The sequence below is a fragment of the Desmodus rotundus genome, chromosome 3 (assembly GCF_022682495.2).
Source record: "Desmodus rotundus isolate HL8 chromosome 3, HLdesRot8A.1, whole genome shotgun sequence".
Lineage (NCBI taxonomy): Eukaryota > Metazoa > Chordata > Mammalia > Chiroptera > Phyllostomidae > Desmodus > Desmodus rotundus.
Window position 1 is genome coordinate 166,344,394 of NC_071389.1, and position 17,949 is coordinate 166,362,342.

At 38.5% G+C, this 17,949-nt stretch overlaps 1 protein-coding gene across 2 annotated transcripts in view; it reads right to left on the reverse strand.

Annotated features, from left to right (window-relative positions):
* Nucleotides 1–1,387: 1,387 nt before the first annotated feature.
* MRPS35 (mitochondrial ribosomal protein S35) overlaps nt 1,388–17,949 on the reverse strand; it is a 36,398-nt gene continuing 19,836 nt past the window's right edge. For both annotated transcript variants that reach the window (XM_024575716.4, XM_045184039.3), the window contains exons 6-8: nt 16,595–16,704; nt 15,236–15,305; nt 1,388–1,753 (exon numbers count right to left, since the gene is read on the reverse strand). In XM_024575716.4, coding sequence (XP_024431484.2) covers nt 1,484–1,753; nt 15,236–15,305; nt 16,595–16,704 — 450 coding nt within the window. In that variant the 3' untranslated portion in view covers nt 1,388–1,483. The remainder of the gene's footprint in view (nt 1,754–15,235; nt 15,306–16,594; nt 16,705–17,949) is intronic.

Consider the following 17,949-nt stretch of genomic DNA (forward strand, 5'->3'; position numbering starts at 1 on the left):
AAAGCCCCCAGCTGAAATCACACGGTTGGCTTTCTGGCATGCCTAAAATTATCAGGTGTGGCCAGCCCCACCCTGAAATCCACTGTGAGCAGCTCAGCCTTAAACAAAGACACTTCTATGAGGTATGACATAGATTACCTCCCAGAAGCTGAAGAGGCCAGGCTTTGGGGAAAGGTCAAATTCTTTATTATACACCATCACTCCCCACCTTGTGCCTGCACTGTATTATTACTACGGGATAGAGGACCCTAATTTACCACTCGTCACATGTTCCCTCGAGAAGTTTCCTCCTTCAGTCCTGTTTCTGCCGCTGAGTTTTCCTGAATTCTGAGTTTCTGAAAATAGTAACATTTCAATACACTTGCGTATGCTTTAACCCTGATGTAAAAATTGTTTTGTTTACTTTGCTCTTCTTTCACTGTTTTCGCCCAGTGAAACACAACATACCAGTCTGCTTTTCACAGTCAAAGTCCTATTGTTGTCTTTTCTCACTCCTGCCTCCTGGGCTTGCGAATACCAAATCATGCCTTTGATTTACATAAGTCTTTTGGACAATTTTTTTGACATTCCTTTTGGCTTTCCTTTTGTCCTCCAATTCTGTCAGGCAAAGTAAGTCTTAGGCAAATAAACTCAACAACTCCTTTATTTTGTTTTTAAATTAATCACGTGTGGACAACTTTGGAAGTAGTAAGAGAGGACCTGCAGATATACTTAAATATGCTGAACTGACAGCTAAATGGAAGGGACGTTTCTTAGGGCAGTTCTCATTTTGTCAGTTACCCCACTAAAACGCAAGGTCTTTATTTACACCTCATCTCCTTCTTCAGCTGCGGAAGCTCCGATCCGGAATCAAAAGACAAACACCGGTTGGTCTCCATCTCCACTTTCTGCAAACTTGGGCTTGGAAAAGCAGGCCCGAGAAAATAGAGAAAGTAAGGTGCAAACAGAATGGAATCAACATAAAGTGACCCCAAAACAGAGGAATGGAGCCAACGTTCTACTTCCAATGACCTGTTTCTAATCAGAACTGGCACCTGCAAAATGCACGGGGGAGATAGCGCTTAGGTAAACAAAACACCACACTGCAGGGGGAACTGAGTTCTGGCCCCACCTTCCCACACAACCAAAATTACAACCCAGAGCATCCAGTAAGTGCTCCTGTGTAGGGAAACAAAAGAACTATATTATATATGTACACACACACACACACACACACAGATAAATTCTGAAGTTGTTATGGCAGAAATAAAATCAAAACACTTTAAAGCCAGAAGCAATCACAGAGATCTAATTAGTCCAACTGCCCCAGAATATAAAGAAAATTTATGAATAATCATTGCCATTGTGCATTAGTATAAAAGGAATAATTTTAACTCTGAAATAAAACTATGTTTCTATAAACATTTTTAATGTTATATCAAGCTAGATAACAATTACATATAGGTCACAAAATTAATAAATCAAGCATATTTTTGTACATAATTCACGTCAGATTTAATAGTCTCTTCACTGATTCTTTGTACTGAGAAAGGGTATTTTCATTGTCCCCCTCGTTCTTAAGACTAACAACACACTTTTTGTAATCTTCAACCTCTTTAGTCCCCAGGAGCTCTTCTTTATTTACTTCCAGGTTTTTCTCTGCGGCCTTAATTTGGAGAAGTGTTTCCAGGATGTTTTTTTCTGACGAGCTGTTTGTCCATACATACTCTTCCATGTCTGCTTCGGTCTTAAGTTTCTCCCATTCCTCAGTTTTCTGAAAGGAAAAAACGAGTTCTGAATTGAGAAATATTATCGGAGACAACGGTGGGGTTGGGAGGGAAGGAGAGCTGGCAGAATGCAGACAGCCCTGGCCGACCCCTGCCCGCACACTGCATCCGGCACAGCTCTCCCTGGGCACCCACAGCTCAGGGCTGCACGCTCTTCCACGTGACCCCTCCGTCACCGCCCACTGATTCCCAGTGCACTCACACAGCCACACTGTCCTCCAAAAGACACATAAAACTCACTTTTATTCAGCAGCTTTCTAGTCCCTAAACTCTAACGCATCGACAGTTCCCATTTCTGTGGTTAAAAATAATGAGAGTGGAGACTGTATTTATCTTTGTATCATGCCGTTGGGGTAATAGGAAAGACCAATTATTTTAATAAAATTAAAAATATGAAGTAATGCATGATTTTCAGTCATAATGACTTCATACATTCTGGAATTTTGTTTTGGTATTATCTTTCTTTTCTGTTCCTGTAATGGAAATAATTCTTGTTACCACTTGTTTTTTCTTACAAAAATTATTACCGAGCTATTCTAGGGAGCAGCGGTGGGTTTCACAGTAATACAGTGCAGCCTCATGATGTAAATGAAGATGGAACATTTTGTGAAAAACCCAGCCACGCAGTGAGTAAGTAATCTGCTCCGGTTCAGAGCAGCGCTGAATACCGGCCACATGCTTTCCAAACCAACACACAACTAGATCCTGGGCTGCAGGCTATCACAGAAGCATCTACTGTCCTTACAACTTTAAGGTGTTAACTTCCAAAGCTACAACTTTTAAAGCGTTAAAAGAGAGGTAGATTTGTGGGCTGTCAGAAATATTTCTGAAAAGTCCTCCTGACAGACCCCACCCAGGGCTCCAGGGCTCCTCAGAACTAGGTGAGCACCAAGAATGCGAGAAGCAGTTTTCCCCCGTGCTCCCTGCCATCCTCACTCCCAGGAAAAGAGGCAACGCCGGAGATCTGTCCCTCCGGGGTGGACGAGCAGTGCCACCAAGTACAAACAGGCCACCCGGGGCTGCCACTGACTCAGCAAATGCCAGTCAGGTCACCGAAGCCTAGGGAGAGGCTCGCCCACCGCAGAAACCCACAACAGGAAGGAGCCCTCCTTGCATCCTTCAGACCCAGTACCCTCTGCTTCCGGAGAAACCAGTAGGATGGAGGTTTCCCCTACCCCCAAGTTCCTTAGCCAATATAGGGTGTCTGTCTCACAGCTCCCTGTACTGTCTGCCCACCTCCCTATACTGAATTTATGGCTGAGGACAATGTCTCAACTTATGTTCTAGAAATATCTTATCTGGTTGAGAATCAACTCTACGACCCCTTTTTGTCTGGTCGTGAGACTTCAGGCTTGGCTGAGGGGAATGGAAACCCTGTGAAACTTCTGCTGTGCCTTGCCCATGCACACACTGTGCAAATGATTTCTAGCAGCCGAATTCTGAACTTGTACATTTGAAAAAATTACTGACAAAATTACCCTGCCCCATCTAATTCCTTCTGTAGTATTTGGGGAAGAAATAAATGTCAGCCCCTTAAAAATGCTTGGAGAAAATGGTCCTATCTACTCTTAGAAATGCTTTAAATGTTTCAAGACAATGTCCTAGTTTCTTCATAACTAATTTACAAGTGAAGGATATTTAAGAGGCCAAGAAATACATTTTATAAAGCATTAAGTAAAATAGTCAATCCACCTCGTTCTTGACTGCTAGAAATCAAGTAATTAAGAGACTGTTATTTTTAGTGCAATAGTAAGTTGGTATTAATGGATTAATACAACTAATAAAGACTATTTAACAGCTTAAAATGTTTCACCTGGATTTTTAAAATTATTATTTTTTATTTACTGATTTTAGAGAGGAAGAGAGAGAGACAGGGAGGGAGGAGAAGGAGACGGGGAGAGGGAGAGAGAACCATTGATTTGTCATTCTACTTATTTTGCATTCACTGGTTGATTCTTCTATGTGCCCTGACCAGGGATCGACCCCTAACCTTGGCATTATCAGAACAACTCTCTAACCAACTGAGCTACCCTGGCCAGGGCTTCACCTAGATTTATCAAGATTTTCTTAACTGCTTTGAAACAGATGCTTAAACAAGACAAAACCAAGTAAACAGACGAATCATTTGCAACATTTTATTTATATCCCCTGACATTTTGTATATACAATTCTACCCCAGTTTGCGAGGGCGTGCTATACCTAAGCTGTAATACTGATTCCCTCAGGCCTCAGGAGGCCAGGTGAGCCTGGAGCAATGACGAGTGCCCTCCTTCAGTCATCTCAACTTTAAAATTATACTGTAGTGATACAATCAGCAAAATTCAAGTGATGGGGAAACCTGCAGCAACACGTAAACACACAAACTGCAAGAAAACAGCTCAACAGACAGAGCTCCCATTGGGGGGTGACTGCTGTGGGCGCCCTTTCACACTCATTTGCTGAGAGCCCACTGCCTGCTGGGCAGTGCGAGGGGAAGCAAACTGCCTCCCAGGCACCCTAGCTAAAAACGAAGTTTTCACCTCCAATATTGTAGGCAAAAGGCACATTTGCTTGTTCATAGGAGATACGTGCTGACAGTCCCCTTCAGGTGAAATAAAAAATAGGGCTGGCTAAAACAAAAAGCTCATTATTCAAATGTGGTAATATTGGCACTGGAACAAAATTCAATTTAAAAGCTAATCACAGAAGTCTATTAACTCTTCTAAATACAATTTTATTTTTGCAATTAAAAAATCTATACAGAAAATCTCAAACAAATACAAAAGTACTTCAAACATGTACAAATATACATTTTGTGTGTACGTTAGACAACAGCACTGTGACCTCTCACCCACACACCGGCCAGTGTCAACATCGACTCAGCCAATTTCATTTCACGTCCAAGTCTCTATATACAAAGGCACTATTCCCTTACCATGCTCTCACGGAATCATTTTAAAGGAAACCTCAAACTTTGTCATTTTATCCATATTCATTTTTTTCTTTAAAAAATAAGAATGATTTTAAAATCATAACCACAGTATTGCGGTAGTTGTGGTATTTTGATTCACAAGAGCCTAACCTAGGTCAGCCCGTTCATTCGTCCCATTCATTCATTCATTCCATTTACTCATTCCACCAATCGGCAATTCCTGTGTGCCGATGATCTGCCCGACAGCTGTTTCCCTGGTGTCCTCTTGCCCAGAATTCTGGCCACAGTTACTGGACAATGCCTGGCTGAAGCAGAGTCCCTCCCGTACAGTTTGAATCCAAAGAGAGAATTAAATTTAGCTTAGTTTAGATTTTAGTTTTGTTGCTTTTCCCCCTCGCCTCACCTCTGCCTTCCCGTGCCCTGGGGTGACTGGTCCTATAAATCCTGAAATACTGAAGGTCATGCTTTCTGACATGTAGACTGGAGAAGGAGAGAAGATCAGTTTTCAAACAAAAAATATGAGGCAGTTGCCTACAGAGTAACAGGGTCCAGGGAATAAAAACAACCCATTCCCGAGATTTTGTAGGACCCTTGCCCTCCTATCTTCTCAGCTTAAGCTGCTTGAGTGAGTTCCTGTGACTCACAAGAAGGGGTCTCAGCTAACACACGGCGCCCAGGAGAGAGGCCTGATGACAGAGTCTGGAGTTCGTCAGCCTACACTGAGTTGGCCGAAAAGTCTGTTTGGTTTTTTCTATAAAACAACAGATTTTTCATTTTCACCAGTAACTTTATTGATTTGAATATTTTGAGAATGTCAGGTATATTCCGAGTGGTATAACATTGATTGGTCTCAATTAATGTCTCGATTTGATCGCTATCAGCTCCCACTGGTCTACCTGACCAAGAAGCACCATCCAGCGAGAAGTCTCCAGCAGGAAACCTCACAAACCACGCTGACACGTTCGGCCAGTCCCAGCACCTCCTCCACACACTGCACAAGTCTTTTGTTTCAGTTGTGTTTTTATGTTTCTTAAAATAATAAAGCATAACATGGCAAAAACTGTGTATTTTCTTCCATCTTCAATATTAAAATGGCTACACAAAAATTCACCAATTTTGATAAGGTTTTTTTTACAATGCACATTGACATGAGCATTGTCTGTGTGACAGCTGATAATCTAACAAAACTGTTTCAAACGACAGCTAAGTGCTGCTAGAGCCATATGGGAAAAAACACACTTTTTGGCCAACCCAATGCAAGAAAATTAACATAACCTAGGAGAAGGTACAGAATGAAGAAAAAAAAGGAAAGGACAAAACTTGGGAAACAATTAAATATAATTGATTTAGACTAAAATATATAGCACACATTTCTAGAAACATGGCATTTTCAGTTAGAAATATTACAGTTAAAATGGATCAGTATTATTTTTAAATAAGCAGTATCTCCAAAATGTCACACTTAAAAATAACAATTTTGAAATAAGATTTTTACATGTACATGACTTTAAATGGTCTTTTTGGAAGTTTCCTTTTTTAAGAAAACAAACATTTTTCTTTAACTTCAATGTATTTTAAGCAAAAGCTCATTAAGGGCCCCTAAAAACTAGGGTTAGTGCCGAGGTTAGAATTATCCAGAACTGAATTCAGATACAGTAGAAGCAGGCTGCAGTTCCATAGACATCTCCACAGAGAAGACGGAAATTATTGAAAAGTAAAGGGAAAGAACGTCATCTCTAATTCTACCACCCCAAGATAACCAATCACTACTAGCAACACGTCATGCTTGTCCTTCTAAACCCATTTCTAAAACATTGCTATGATTAAGTTTTACTTACAATTTATAACTTATAATTCACAGTCAAAATTTTTGCTTCTAAAATACCACCCAGGATTGAAAGTGGGCAATTGTTTAAAAGTTTCTTTACACCCCGAAGTGTAGTTGGAACGTATTCATTTTAAAGTGTAAACACCAGCATAGTCAAATACTGGGGGGCAAAAAAAATAATTCTAAGTTCAAACCGATCACTATTCAGGCAAAGAATCTGATGCCTTTTTTTAAAAACACTTCAACCACTGAATTATTTATAACTCACCATTTAATTTGCAAAGGTGAATATCATACATATGCAGACAGTATATAGTCTCTCTTTTCTTCCCTGCCTACAATGAACGAGAGAACCTGCTCTGACTGCAATAACCCGAGACAGCAACCTTCCACTCCACGTGATCCTTCCTCCTTCCCAGAGCCGGCTGGACGCATTCACCCACTCACTTTCTCCGGGAGCACTGACTGCACAGCCCCCGCGCCTGGCACCGCGCTGTCCCGGTCTGCCATCTAGTAGCAGACCTGGAGTTCAGTAGAAGCCAGTCAGACGGAGACTGTGATCCCGATAAAGGAAAGAGCCCAGATAGGCCGAGGAACTGAATAAAGGCCGAGTGAGGAAAGTGGCATGGGATGAGTCTGAGTAGCTAGTACAATACTGTTGTGAGCGCCTTACACATATTAACTCTTTTCACTTTCACAGCAAGCCTGTGAGGTAATACTGTTATTCAATCTGTTTTACAGACCAGGAGACTGAAGCCCAGGACAACTAACAATGTGCCCCTTACTGCTAGTTAGTGGCAGAACATGTCCCAAGGAGCACAGAAACACTGTAAACACACACACACACACACACAGAGAACAAAAGAATTCTTTAATTTGAATCTTTCTTCTTTCTTGCCCTTGCAAGCTCAAATTTAAAACAAAGAAAAACATAATAATAGCTAATTCATACAATGGTCAGAGTAACAGAAGGCAAAGAAGTATCTGCCACAGAACATACATTCGTCCCCTTCCACCATCTTATTTACAACCCCTTCACCTGGGACCCGAGCCACAGGAACACTCCACTCCTCATGACTACAAGTAAGGCATTGTGCTACACAAGGGAAAACAGTTCAACCATTAAAAACCTTGGTTATTTGAAAATCAGAAAAAATAGAGGTAAATATGCACAACGAACAAAAAGTTACTGCCAATTCTTTTAGTTACCACAGCTAAATTTTTCACTTCATAGTGTCAAGAATTCAATTCCATTCAGATCAATATTTTGAAAAGTTCACTGATTGCTGCTACGCCAGGCATTGTACTAGATGATGGAATTATAAGGATAAATAAAACGTACAGTCCTTGTCCTCAGTGATGACAGAGTCTAATGGAGTTAGGCAGGCATGCGTGCAGACAATTACCATAAAAGTAATAAAAGGAATGCTAACTGAAGAGGGGGGAAAGGATAGACAGGAAACATCTGAGAGGTAACATCTGAGGTGTATTAAAGGGTTCGTATGGATCTGCAAGGCTGATATTTTGAAAAAGGTTATAAGCAAAGAGAAGAGCACGTGCAAAGGTTGGAAGAGACACGTTACGTCCATCATGGCTGAGGACTAGAGGGTATGTAGCCTACGCTTCCTGAGCAGCTGATAGGGAGGTGGCAAATGACTGTGAACACAAAGGCCAAGGAGTTTACAGATTTAATCCTAGGTGGGAACCTCTGAAGGACTTTATTAAAAAATAAGACACAACAGACTTGTTTTTTAGAACAATTTAACAGCAACATGAAGATGGATGATACAGGAATATCATTAAAGCTATTACAGCTCTAACTGGTGTGGCTCAGTGGGTTGGGTGTCATCCTGCAAACCAAAGGGTCACCAGTTCGATTCCCAGTTGGGGCACATGCCTGGGTTGCAGGCCAGGTTCCCAGTTGGGTCTTGTGAGACATGACCAATCAATGGTTCTCTCGCACATCAATGGTTCTCCCCCTCTCTTTCTCCTGCTCTCTAAAAATAAAATAAAATCTTTTAAAAAAAGCTATTAGAGTTTTCAGGCAAAGGATGAAGACGACCCATACTAGAGTAGTAGCAGTAGGGATACAGAGAACAACACAGTTTTAACAGATACCGAAAGGCTAAATCTGAGAAGACCTAGTGATTAATTACATATCAGGGGAAAGGGTGAGGGGAAAAAACATATAATGCTCAGGTTAACGACCTCAGCCACTGGGTGGGAAAGAACACAAACTTTCTAAAGGTCTTTAGGTGCGTGGTACCTGTAGGTTCTGGTTTACTCCAGAACATCAGAAGTAAAATGAAGTCTTGCCCGAAGGCAAAGAAACCTGAGGGGTGTCCTCTTCATTGTATTCTCATCCCACTCAAGAATCTAGGACAGCTGCCACCGCCTACCACATCAAGTGACAATTTCAACGTGTGTATGACAGACAAACCCGTCCTTTCTCTTGACTTCTCACTCAAATTTCTACCCCACGCCCTCACCTCTGATACTAGATACATGTAAAAAAAAAAAAAAAAAACTGTCTTAAAGAGACACACCAACCTCTAATCAGTTTGTTTACAACGGATTAAAAGAGATATACAAGTCAAAAACTCACTCACAATCTGAGCTCAGCATCAGAATCACCCATGGAGACTTTAAAACGAAACAAGCCTGAGTCTCACCACTAGAGATTTTGATCCTATAGTGGCTTATAAAGCTTCACAGGTGAGTATGATGGAAGTCCAGAGAAAACAGATTATGGAGATAGACAAATTTTCTTTTGGATTAATCTGTTCCCCCTCCATTCATGTATTTCTTCTTTGAGGTTTTATTTGCTAATTATCTAGCAGTTCTAGAAGAATTTCTCGTGGCCTCGCTGCATAACTATTGTTTACTCCTTCTCAGGTACAAAGTGGTGCTCCATTGGTGAAACGCATGAGTCACGGAAGGCTGGGGAAATGAACTTGCTGTCACACATCCTGCCCGTAATTTTTAAAATTTCTCCCGGATGATTGAGCTAAGATTCACTCCCTTCTATTGCCCTCAGTTTTTCAGCCAAAATAAGACTGACAGGGAGGGAGGAAAGGGAGGGAAGGGAAGGGAGAGAAGGGAGGGGAGGGAGGAAGGAAGGAAGGAAAAGAGAAAGAAGAAACTTTCAATTAGTCAATTGTTAAGTTTGCAAAGAGAGCAAACTAGCAGCTAACATTCAGGTTTAACTTCAACTCTTACTTCACAGTATTTTTCAGTAGAAGTCAAAGTTGAACAAAACTAAATAATATGATACCACGGAAAGAGTATGAAACTTTGAAGCTGCAGTTCAGGCCCAAGGTCTTCAGCTAATAAACTCTAAACTTGGGCAAAGTACTTAATCTCTCCTTAATTTCTTAATGTAATAAAGAGATTATAATAAATTTTTTGATTCCTGATTTTCAAGGTTAGCACACATTTAAAATGGGTGGCTACACTAATGCTTTTATGTTTTGTTTTTTTTAAAAAGGCACACTATTTTAAAGCACTGTTAGAAAATGTAACAACTCCTCCCCCACTCACACCCCATTTTGGGTTCCCTTCGGTATTCATCAAGGTGATCATCTGAAACAGCACTGAACTGATTCTCAGAGCAACAGGGTGTCTACCTTCAAAACAACGTCCATGTGTCCTTTATAGTAGTTCCTGTAATCCCCTCTCCCCATTGTCCCCTCCCCACTCCCCTCTGGCTATTGTTAGATTGTTCTTAACTTCAGTGTCTCTGGTTATATTTTATTTGCTTTTTTCTTTTGTTGATTATGTTCCAGTTAAAGGTGGAAATCAAGGGGGAGGGTGGAGGTGGGGGAGGGAGGTGGGTTGGGCTGGGGTGGGGTGGAGGGATGGGGAGAAAAGGTAGACAACTGTAATTAAATAACAATAAAAATTTAAAAATAAATGAATAAATAAATCTGGATTGTAAAAAAAACCAACAACGGCCAAACGTGCCATTTGTCTGGGATCCTGTAAAAGGTGGCGGGGAAGCGCTCATCACCGTCACTGGTGCTCCATGACGTCCTGACTCATCGGGAGAGCCAATTAATGTGTTCAACTAGCTGTTTTTCTTTAATACATACTGTGGTGTCAGTTTATGCATAATCAGATTATAAACAATTTTAGGCATAAAAACATTTCACGTTGAAGAGATGCCGAGATTTTACTAAGAGTAGCCAATATTTTCTAGATTGCAAATTCTGTTAACATTGTCAAAAGTAAATTAACATCATGAAATAAGCTCACAGAAGTAAACATGTATGGAGACCTTCCAGAATAATATAAAATTGGAATACTTTTCATTGAAATATTTGAAAAAATACATAATCAAATGGAAAACAAACCTGATGTACACATAACTGAAACCATACACCACAAAAATTAAATAGCTCAAACTGTTACAAAGGTATTTCTTTTTCTTTTCTTTTTTCGTTGAATTTATTGAGGTGACACTGGTTAGTAACACTAGCAAAGGTATTTCTAAAAATTGGGCATAATTATTAATTATTTTATTAATAGACCATTAATAATGTATACCAGTAATCTAATTATTGCTAACATCTAACTAGTATACTACATTTTACATTAATGAAAAGGGAGTTTATTTGTTACTCTGTCAATTTACTTATGAAGTGGAAAAACACCTTCTACTTCAAAAGTCTACTTAGGGATATCCAAAAGAATAGAAGTTTCAATACCTGTTATTAAACTTTTATTAGTGTTCTTATCTACCACTGCGCTAGACACTCTGAAGAACAAAACGCAATGTCAGAGGCATACTAACGAGGGCTTTATGATTAGTTAGAAAGACAAAATATACATGGAACAAAAACATACAGAGAAAACATTTCAGGGAACATCCACTAAGACACACTGTGTAGTCAAGTACCCTTGTGACCAACATAGAAAACAAAACAGTATAACTTGCTATTTATGCAAAGAAGCAGTTACACAAAGAGGCTCAATACGTATAAGGAGTTGGTATCCAAAATATGTAAAGAACTCATACAACTCAATGGCAAAAAACCCAAATAATCTGGCTAAAAGAATGGGCAGAAGACCTGAACGAACATTTTTCCAAGGAAGATGCACGGAGAGCCAACTGGTACATAAAAAGGTGCTCGACATCACTATTCATCAGAGAAATGCAAACCCAAGCCACAGTGACATATCATACCTGTCAGAATGACTACTATCAGAAAGACAAGAAATGCAACTGTTAGCAAGGATGTGGAGAAAACAGAACTCTTGTGCACTTAGTGGGAATGCAGACTGGCACAGCCACTATGCAAGTAGTGTCAAGGTCCCTCCAAAAATTAAAAATGGAACTACTATAGGACCAGCAGTGCCACTTCTGGGTATTTATCCAAAGGAAACAAATACCCTAACTAAGATACCAGCACCCCATGTTTATTGTAGCATTATTTACAATAACCAACATATGGAAACAACCTAAGTGTGCTCCAATGAGTGAATGAGTAAAAATATGCTTTGACTAGCAATAAGACTACCATGAAATCCAAATAACAGCCAAAAGTTTCCAATTTAAAAAAGCAACCACTAGTAATTAAATATCAAAATCATCCAAGGACCCTAGGACTTAGGATTTGTAGATCTCTGCTTTCTAAAGCAAGTGCTTTTTTCTTTCCCTCGGTGCCCGTGTTTTAGTCTGTATTTTGCACAAATCACTTTGTAAAATATTTCATCCAGTCATTTCTTAACCAGATCACTTGTAGAAGGTTTAAATAGTATCATCCAGCAAAATTAAAATTTAGGGAGTTTGTTGTTATTAGTTCTGTCAGAATGTGAGTAGAATACGTGTTCTAAGACTTTAAATACAAGGCGGCACAGATCTCACTCCCTGTACAAAGTCGCTGTCAGATTAAACCTAAGCTGTACACAGAAATTGGAGATATGTGAATTTACAATTCTAAGATTTCTTCATTTGAGTACTAGCAACAACATCGGGCCACCATTTACTGAGAGCCCACTATTTGCCAGACATTTCAAATAAATTCTCCCTGATCCATCCAAAAATGAGCCTCAGAGGTGAAATGGCGGACCAAAGCTACAGAAGTAACAAGTAACGGGATTCCAATCCAGGCCTACATGGTTCCCCAGGTTAAAGATTAACTCACTCCTATGCTAACAGTGTGTAATGCTGGAATACTGAAACAAATTTCTACAAATCTCTTTGCTTCTTAGAGCTGCTAAAGAATAAATGTCTGATGTGTATCTGTCTCTTACCACCTTGCTAGCACTACAAAAATCATTCTTTGAAATACGACAAAGCAAGCCTCTATGCCTGAAGTCCATGCTTTGTGAAGTCCACTCTGATGCTTCTACAGTTACATTGGTTTGAAGAACACACAAGAGTACCTTCCTTACACTGACCACCTTTACAGAGACATTTCAGTAACTGTGTGATGCAGAAAACTACTACTTTCCTCTCAACACCTCTTAAAGGTAACCTCCATGGAAAGTTTAAAAAGCTAAATCAAGGCAAGCTTAGCTTTTTGTATTAAATGCTCTGAAACTAGCCTAAAAAAATAAAGGAATGGCCCTGTCCAGGTGGCTCAGTTGGTTGGAACATCGTCCCACACACCAAAAGGTTGTGGGTTTGATTCTTGGTCAGGGCACATACCATCCCTGGTGGGGATATATGTATGGGAGGCAACCAATCGATGTTTCTCTCTCTCTCAAATCAATAAATAATTTTTTAAAACAAAGCAATAGTTTAAAAGGGGAATCTCCAAATATCTGATTAAGTACCAAGTGGTAGCAGTGATTTCAAGTATGAATTCCATGTTGGTGAACAAAAACAATTCATTATAATAAAAATTCTGTTCCGCCACCACTGCAAATTTCACAGCTCATCTGCCTTTAAAGCTTCGGCACCAATGGTCCTCGTTCAGAAAGGATCAGGAGCCAAGTTTAATATAGGAATTTTTAAATAATATCTGTTTAGAACAATTGTATGTGGCTACTTACTAGAATTAAAAATCAAAAGCAACTTTCGCTGAATTGATTTGTGCCTATCATTTCCTTTAGGGAAAATTTGTTTCATAGGTTGCTGGCAAAATAAGAGACTCAAAACTGATTGGCTGTTATTGTTTGGTATTAATTCTTGAAGTGTCAGTCACAGGGCCATAGCTGATGCCGCCACGTTGCTAGCTCAACAGGGAACTTTGTTATCTTACGTCAAAGGCATTTATAAAATCAACTGACCGGAACGATTAACTGCTACAATCATGTTGCTCCCGAAGCCAGGAATTAGAAAACCCAGATGAATTATGATAATCAAAAGACCTTAAAAGAAAAGAGCTGCTAGCTACTTTTTGTTCTTTACTAACCTTGTGATGATGTTTTATTTTCTCTTATTCCACTCATCCTTTTATGCTACAATTGTTTTACTAATTATCAATGAAATGAGCAGTTCAGAGGAGAGCAGCATGTGTCCAGAGTTATAATATCTCATGGATGGAAGGAGTTCCAAAGGCCATTTAATTCAACTATTTATTCCATATCCCCAACTAAGCAGGAACATTTTCTTTCTACCTATTAAAATAAGCCACTCCATCTTTAGATGACTCAAAGTTTTCACCCAGTGAACTGAAGTCTGTATCACTATTGCTTGCTGTATCCTTACTTTAAGGCTTAAAGCACGAAAAGCAAATCCCACCTTTTACATGAAATCCTTTGAATGTCTAAAGAGAGTGACTCTTTCTCCAACTGCCTCCAGTCCTTCATATGCTCCTAATGTGAAATGCTATTGAGTCTCATGGCTACCTTGGGCAAGCTACAAAAAATTTAATTTGTATGCATATCTAAAATTATTTTAATTTTAAAAATAAAATTTTAAACCAAGTTACCTAAGTATTATCAACTTTAAATCAAATATATTCATGCTCAAATATAGCAATATCTTCCTCATAAATATGTATGTAAAGGCTAAAACTCTCAGACAAAAGACTATTTTTTTAAAAGATTTTATTTATTTATTTTTAGAGACAGGGGAAGAGGGGGAAGAAGACGGGGGGTGAACATCAATGTGTGGTTGTCTCTAGTACACCCCCTACTGGGGACATGGCCCTCAACCCAGGCATGTTCCCTGACTAAAAATTGAACTCGCGATGCTTTGGTTCACAGGCCCGCGCTCAATCCACTGAGCCATACCAGCCAGGGCAAAAGACTATTTTTAATACTATTTAAATAATTAATTCCCTTTAATTGCCTCTGATGTAGCCCAGTGGAATGTTTACACGGCTATTTGTTAACTAAAAATTTTAGTAAAAATTTAAAATACCTTTTTATAAAGTTCTGGAGCTTTGCTCTGCAGTTTATTTGAATAACTGTATGAATTATAAATTCTCAAGTTATACAGATGATGATTACCCTTCCATAACTCTGACAACTTTCAGCCAATGTCAAACAGACAAACAAAATAAGTTATATATTCTAACTCTTCAAACAGAAGTCAAAACCCCAGAATTTTAAAGTATTTTAGCCATCTGATTTCTGTAAGGTCCTCAGACAAACTGCATAATCTATTCCAAGATCCTCACTTTCAATGTCAGTAGAAGCTATCTATAATTTTCACACATCCTTCATGTATCCAGTGGTTCATTAAACTGAGTACTTGCCACACCCACTGTTTCTGAGAGGTTAAGACATCATCTGAATTTACACTGACAAAACGATTAAACGTTCACAATCACTTACCCAAGACTCGTGGTATAAAACTGTTAGCAGATACACTGCATAATCGTAATTCTGTCTCTTTAAAGGGCACCTTCAAAAGAGAGAGAGGGAGGAAGTCAAAATTCTAATAATTCAGCACACAGAATTATTCGCCAAGTATATAAAATACTTAATACAAAGGATAACTTATATTCAGGTATTCTGTATCTCTTCTAGGAAAACTCAGTTCTTAGAAAAATAATAGTCCATGTAATTCACTGTTTGAAGTTATGGAAAACTTTTTCAAAATTTTTATTTAGGGTATCTCTTTGCTTTTATAACTAATGGAGTTATTTGTATCTGATGACAGCTTTATGATATTTTCATATGATGTGTCCATCCAAGTGTCCATCATCTCAGAGCTAAGAATCTGCTAGACAACATGAGCATATACACTTACTTCATTTACAAAACAGAGACAGACCAATGATAGAAGCTAATCTAGACCTTCATCTTGATTTTCCCAAAGCCAATTCTTTTAAAAACGAGTTATACTATGCAATGATGTAGTACTGCTGTTGTATTTAAAATAGAACTAGTGACCTAATATTAGGTAAAACTTGTACATCAACATGAGATGGCATGTTTAATTTTTAGATTGCTACTTCTTCCCACCACTATGCAGGACATGAGTCCAGCCATAACGACACCTCCAAATGCTCTGAGTCAGACAGGGAAGGAGAGAGGATGTACCTACCCATGTGCTTTTCTTGTAAGGCAAGTCTTTTATATTTTGACATAATTAGGAACAACCAAAGTATAATTCTAGAAATAAAATAACCATATAGTAAAAACATGCCAATAACCTTTCTTTACCTCAAATAACCTAATTTATAAATTCGTATAAGATAAATTTAATACGGCTTTTATGAACTTCTATGCTAGCACTGAAATTCTGCTTATTTACACAAGTACCTTGGTAAATTAAATTTCCAGTTAATCGAATAATTTTAATTGTGAACTATAAGACTTTTATACACTTTGACTTTATAAAGCTTGTTTAAGCATTAATCACTAGCAAATCATACTTCTGTTTTCTTCTAACACCTTCCGTGAATTTTAATACACGGATACATTAAAATCAAGGTTAAAAATTGCAACAATACTTTAACTCATCAAGGCAAGCCTCTCCATGTACATAAAGATCTCAACAACACTAGACTAGTGTGAGGATACCAAAAATATAAATTAGACAACTTCTCTTGACCTAATAACACTAATATAAGTTGATATAAAAGGCTATCCTTATTTTCAATGTCATTTCTTTACAAAGGACTGCAGGGGATGGAAGGACAATGAAACAATATACGTGGCCGATAAGCTCAACTTTTCTTTCTTTACCTATCTGTTTTGATGGTAAGCACATCTGTGGTCTTGCAGTACCGCTCTCCTACAAGTTTGATAAGTTTCTTCTTTGCATGATCGTCTAAATTCAAACTGGAAAGTTTAACCTTAAAATTACAAGAAAAAAAATTATCTGAAAAAGATTATTTCATATACTTCGTTTAACAAAAAAAAAAACAGCAATAATATTATTTAAATTAACATTAAAATAAGCAAAGGGAAACCTTTTCTTTTTCTTTTCTTTTTTTAAATTTTTATTGTTATTCAATTACAGTTGTATGCCTTTTCTCCCCATCCCTCCACCCCACCCTTTTCAAACTCCTTTCTATACAGAGTTAGCATCTGGCCTGCATTAGGATCTTCCTCATGGAAAAAAGAGGGGAGCAAACTGTTTTGTGCCCTTTGAAAGTTCTGAGTATTGCTACCTTTCCTGAAAGAATCAATGGCATATCTCTTAAATAAATGAAATTAGGGTGCTCATGAGTAGCATTACCTAATAGAATTAAACTCAATTAGTATTAGTAAAGCTGGATTATAGGAATACAGTAATTGTAAAACATAAGGACTTTAAAAAATTTCTACCATGCAATTATGAGACCCGTACCATGCCAACTAGTTTAGGGGCATTTATTTTAAAAGCTACAGATCTCCACAGAGGTTGGAATATAGCATCAAAAGATCAAAACATTTGAAATAACATAGCCCAATATTACTCAAAATGACAATGCTAGTCCCACAGGCTGCCAAGAAGAATTATTTCTTTAAAAGGGCTATGTGTGTTGAATACATTCAGGAAACACTAAGTTAAACTAGGTTCTTTACAGCAGGATTTCTGAGAGGAGGTAATATGCTAATAAACATTGTGAAATGTCAAGATTCAGACTTGTTATGTAATGATTTCCAAATTTATTTGACCTCAGATTCCACTTTTCAAGGGACAATTCATGAAATTACTCCTCCATAAAACATATTTTGGGAAATGATAGACTAAATAAACACACTTGTTAATTTGCAGAGAATTATGGCATGGCTGAAGTTATTATCTAGAGATGAATAGGCTTGACACAGGAAAATAAGTTAGACACTAGAATACAGTTAAATAAGGTAAAACCACAGATTGTTTTTCCATGGAGAACTCTAAGAATAAGAAAGAGTCATAACTGTCTGAAGAAGAAAAAGGCTAAGATTTTGAAGCCCCATCCATCTCTCCTCTCCAGCGTCCATAACCCCGCACTTCCCTACGACACCACAGCAAAAGAACCGGTACTATTTTCCCACCACTGCAAACTTGAGGGTAAGAAAGACGTCTGTCTTGTGCTAGGCAATGGACTAGCACTTAAAAAGCATTTAAC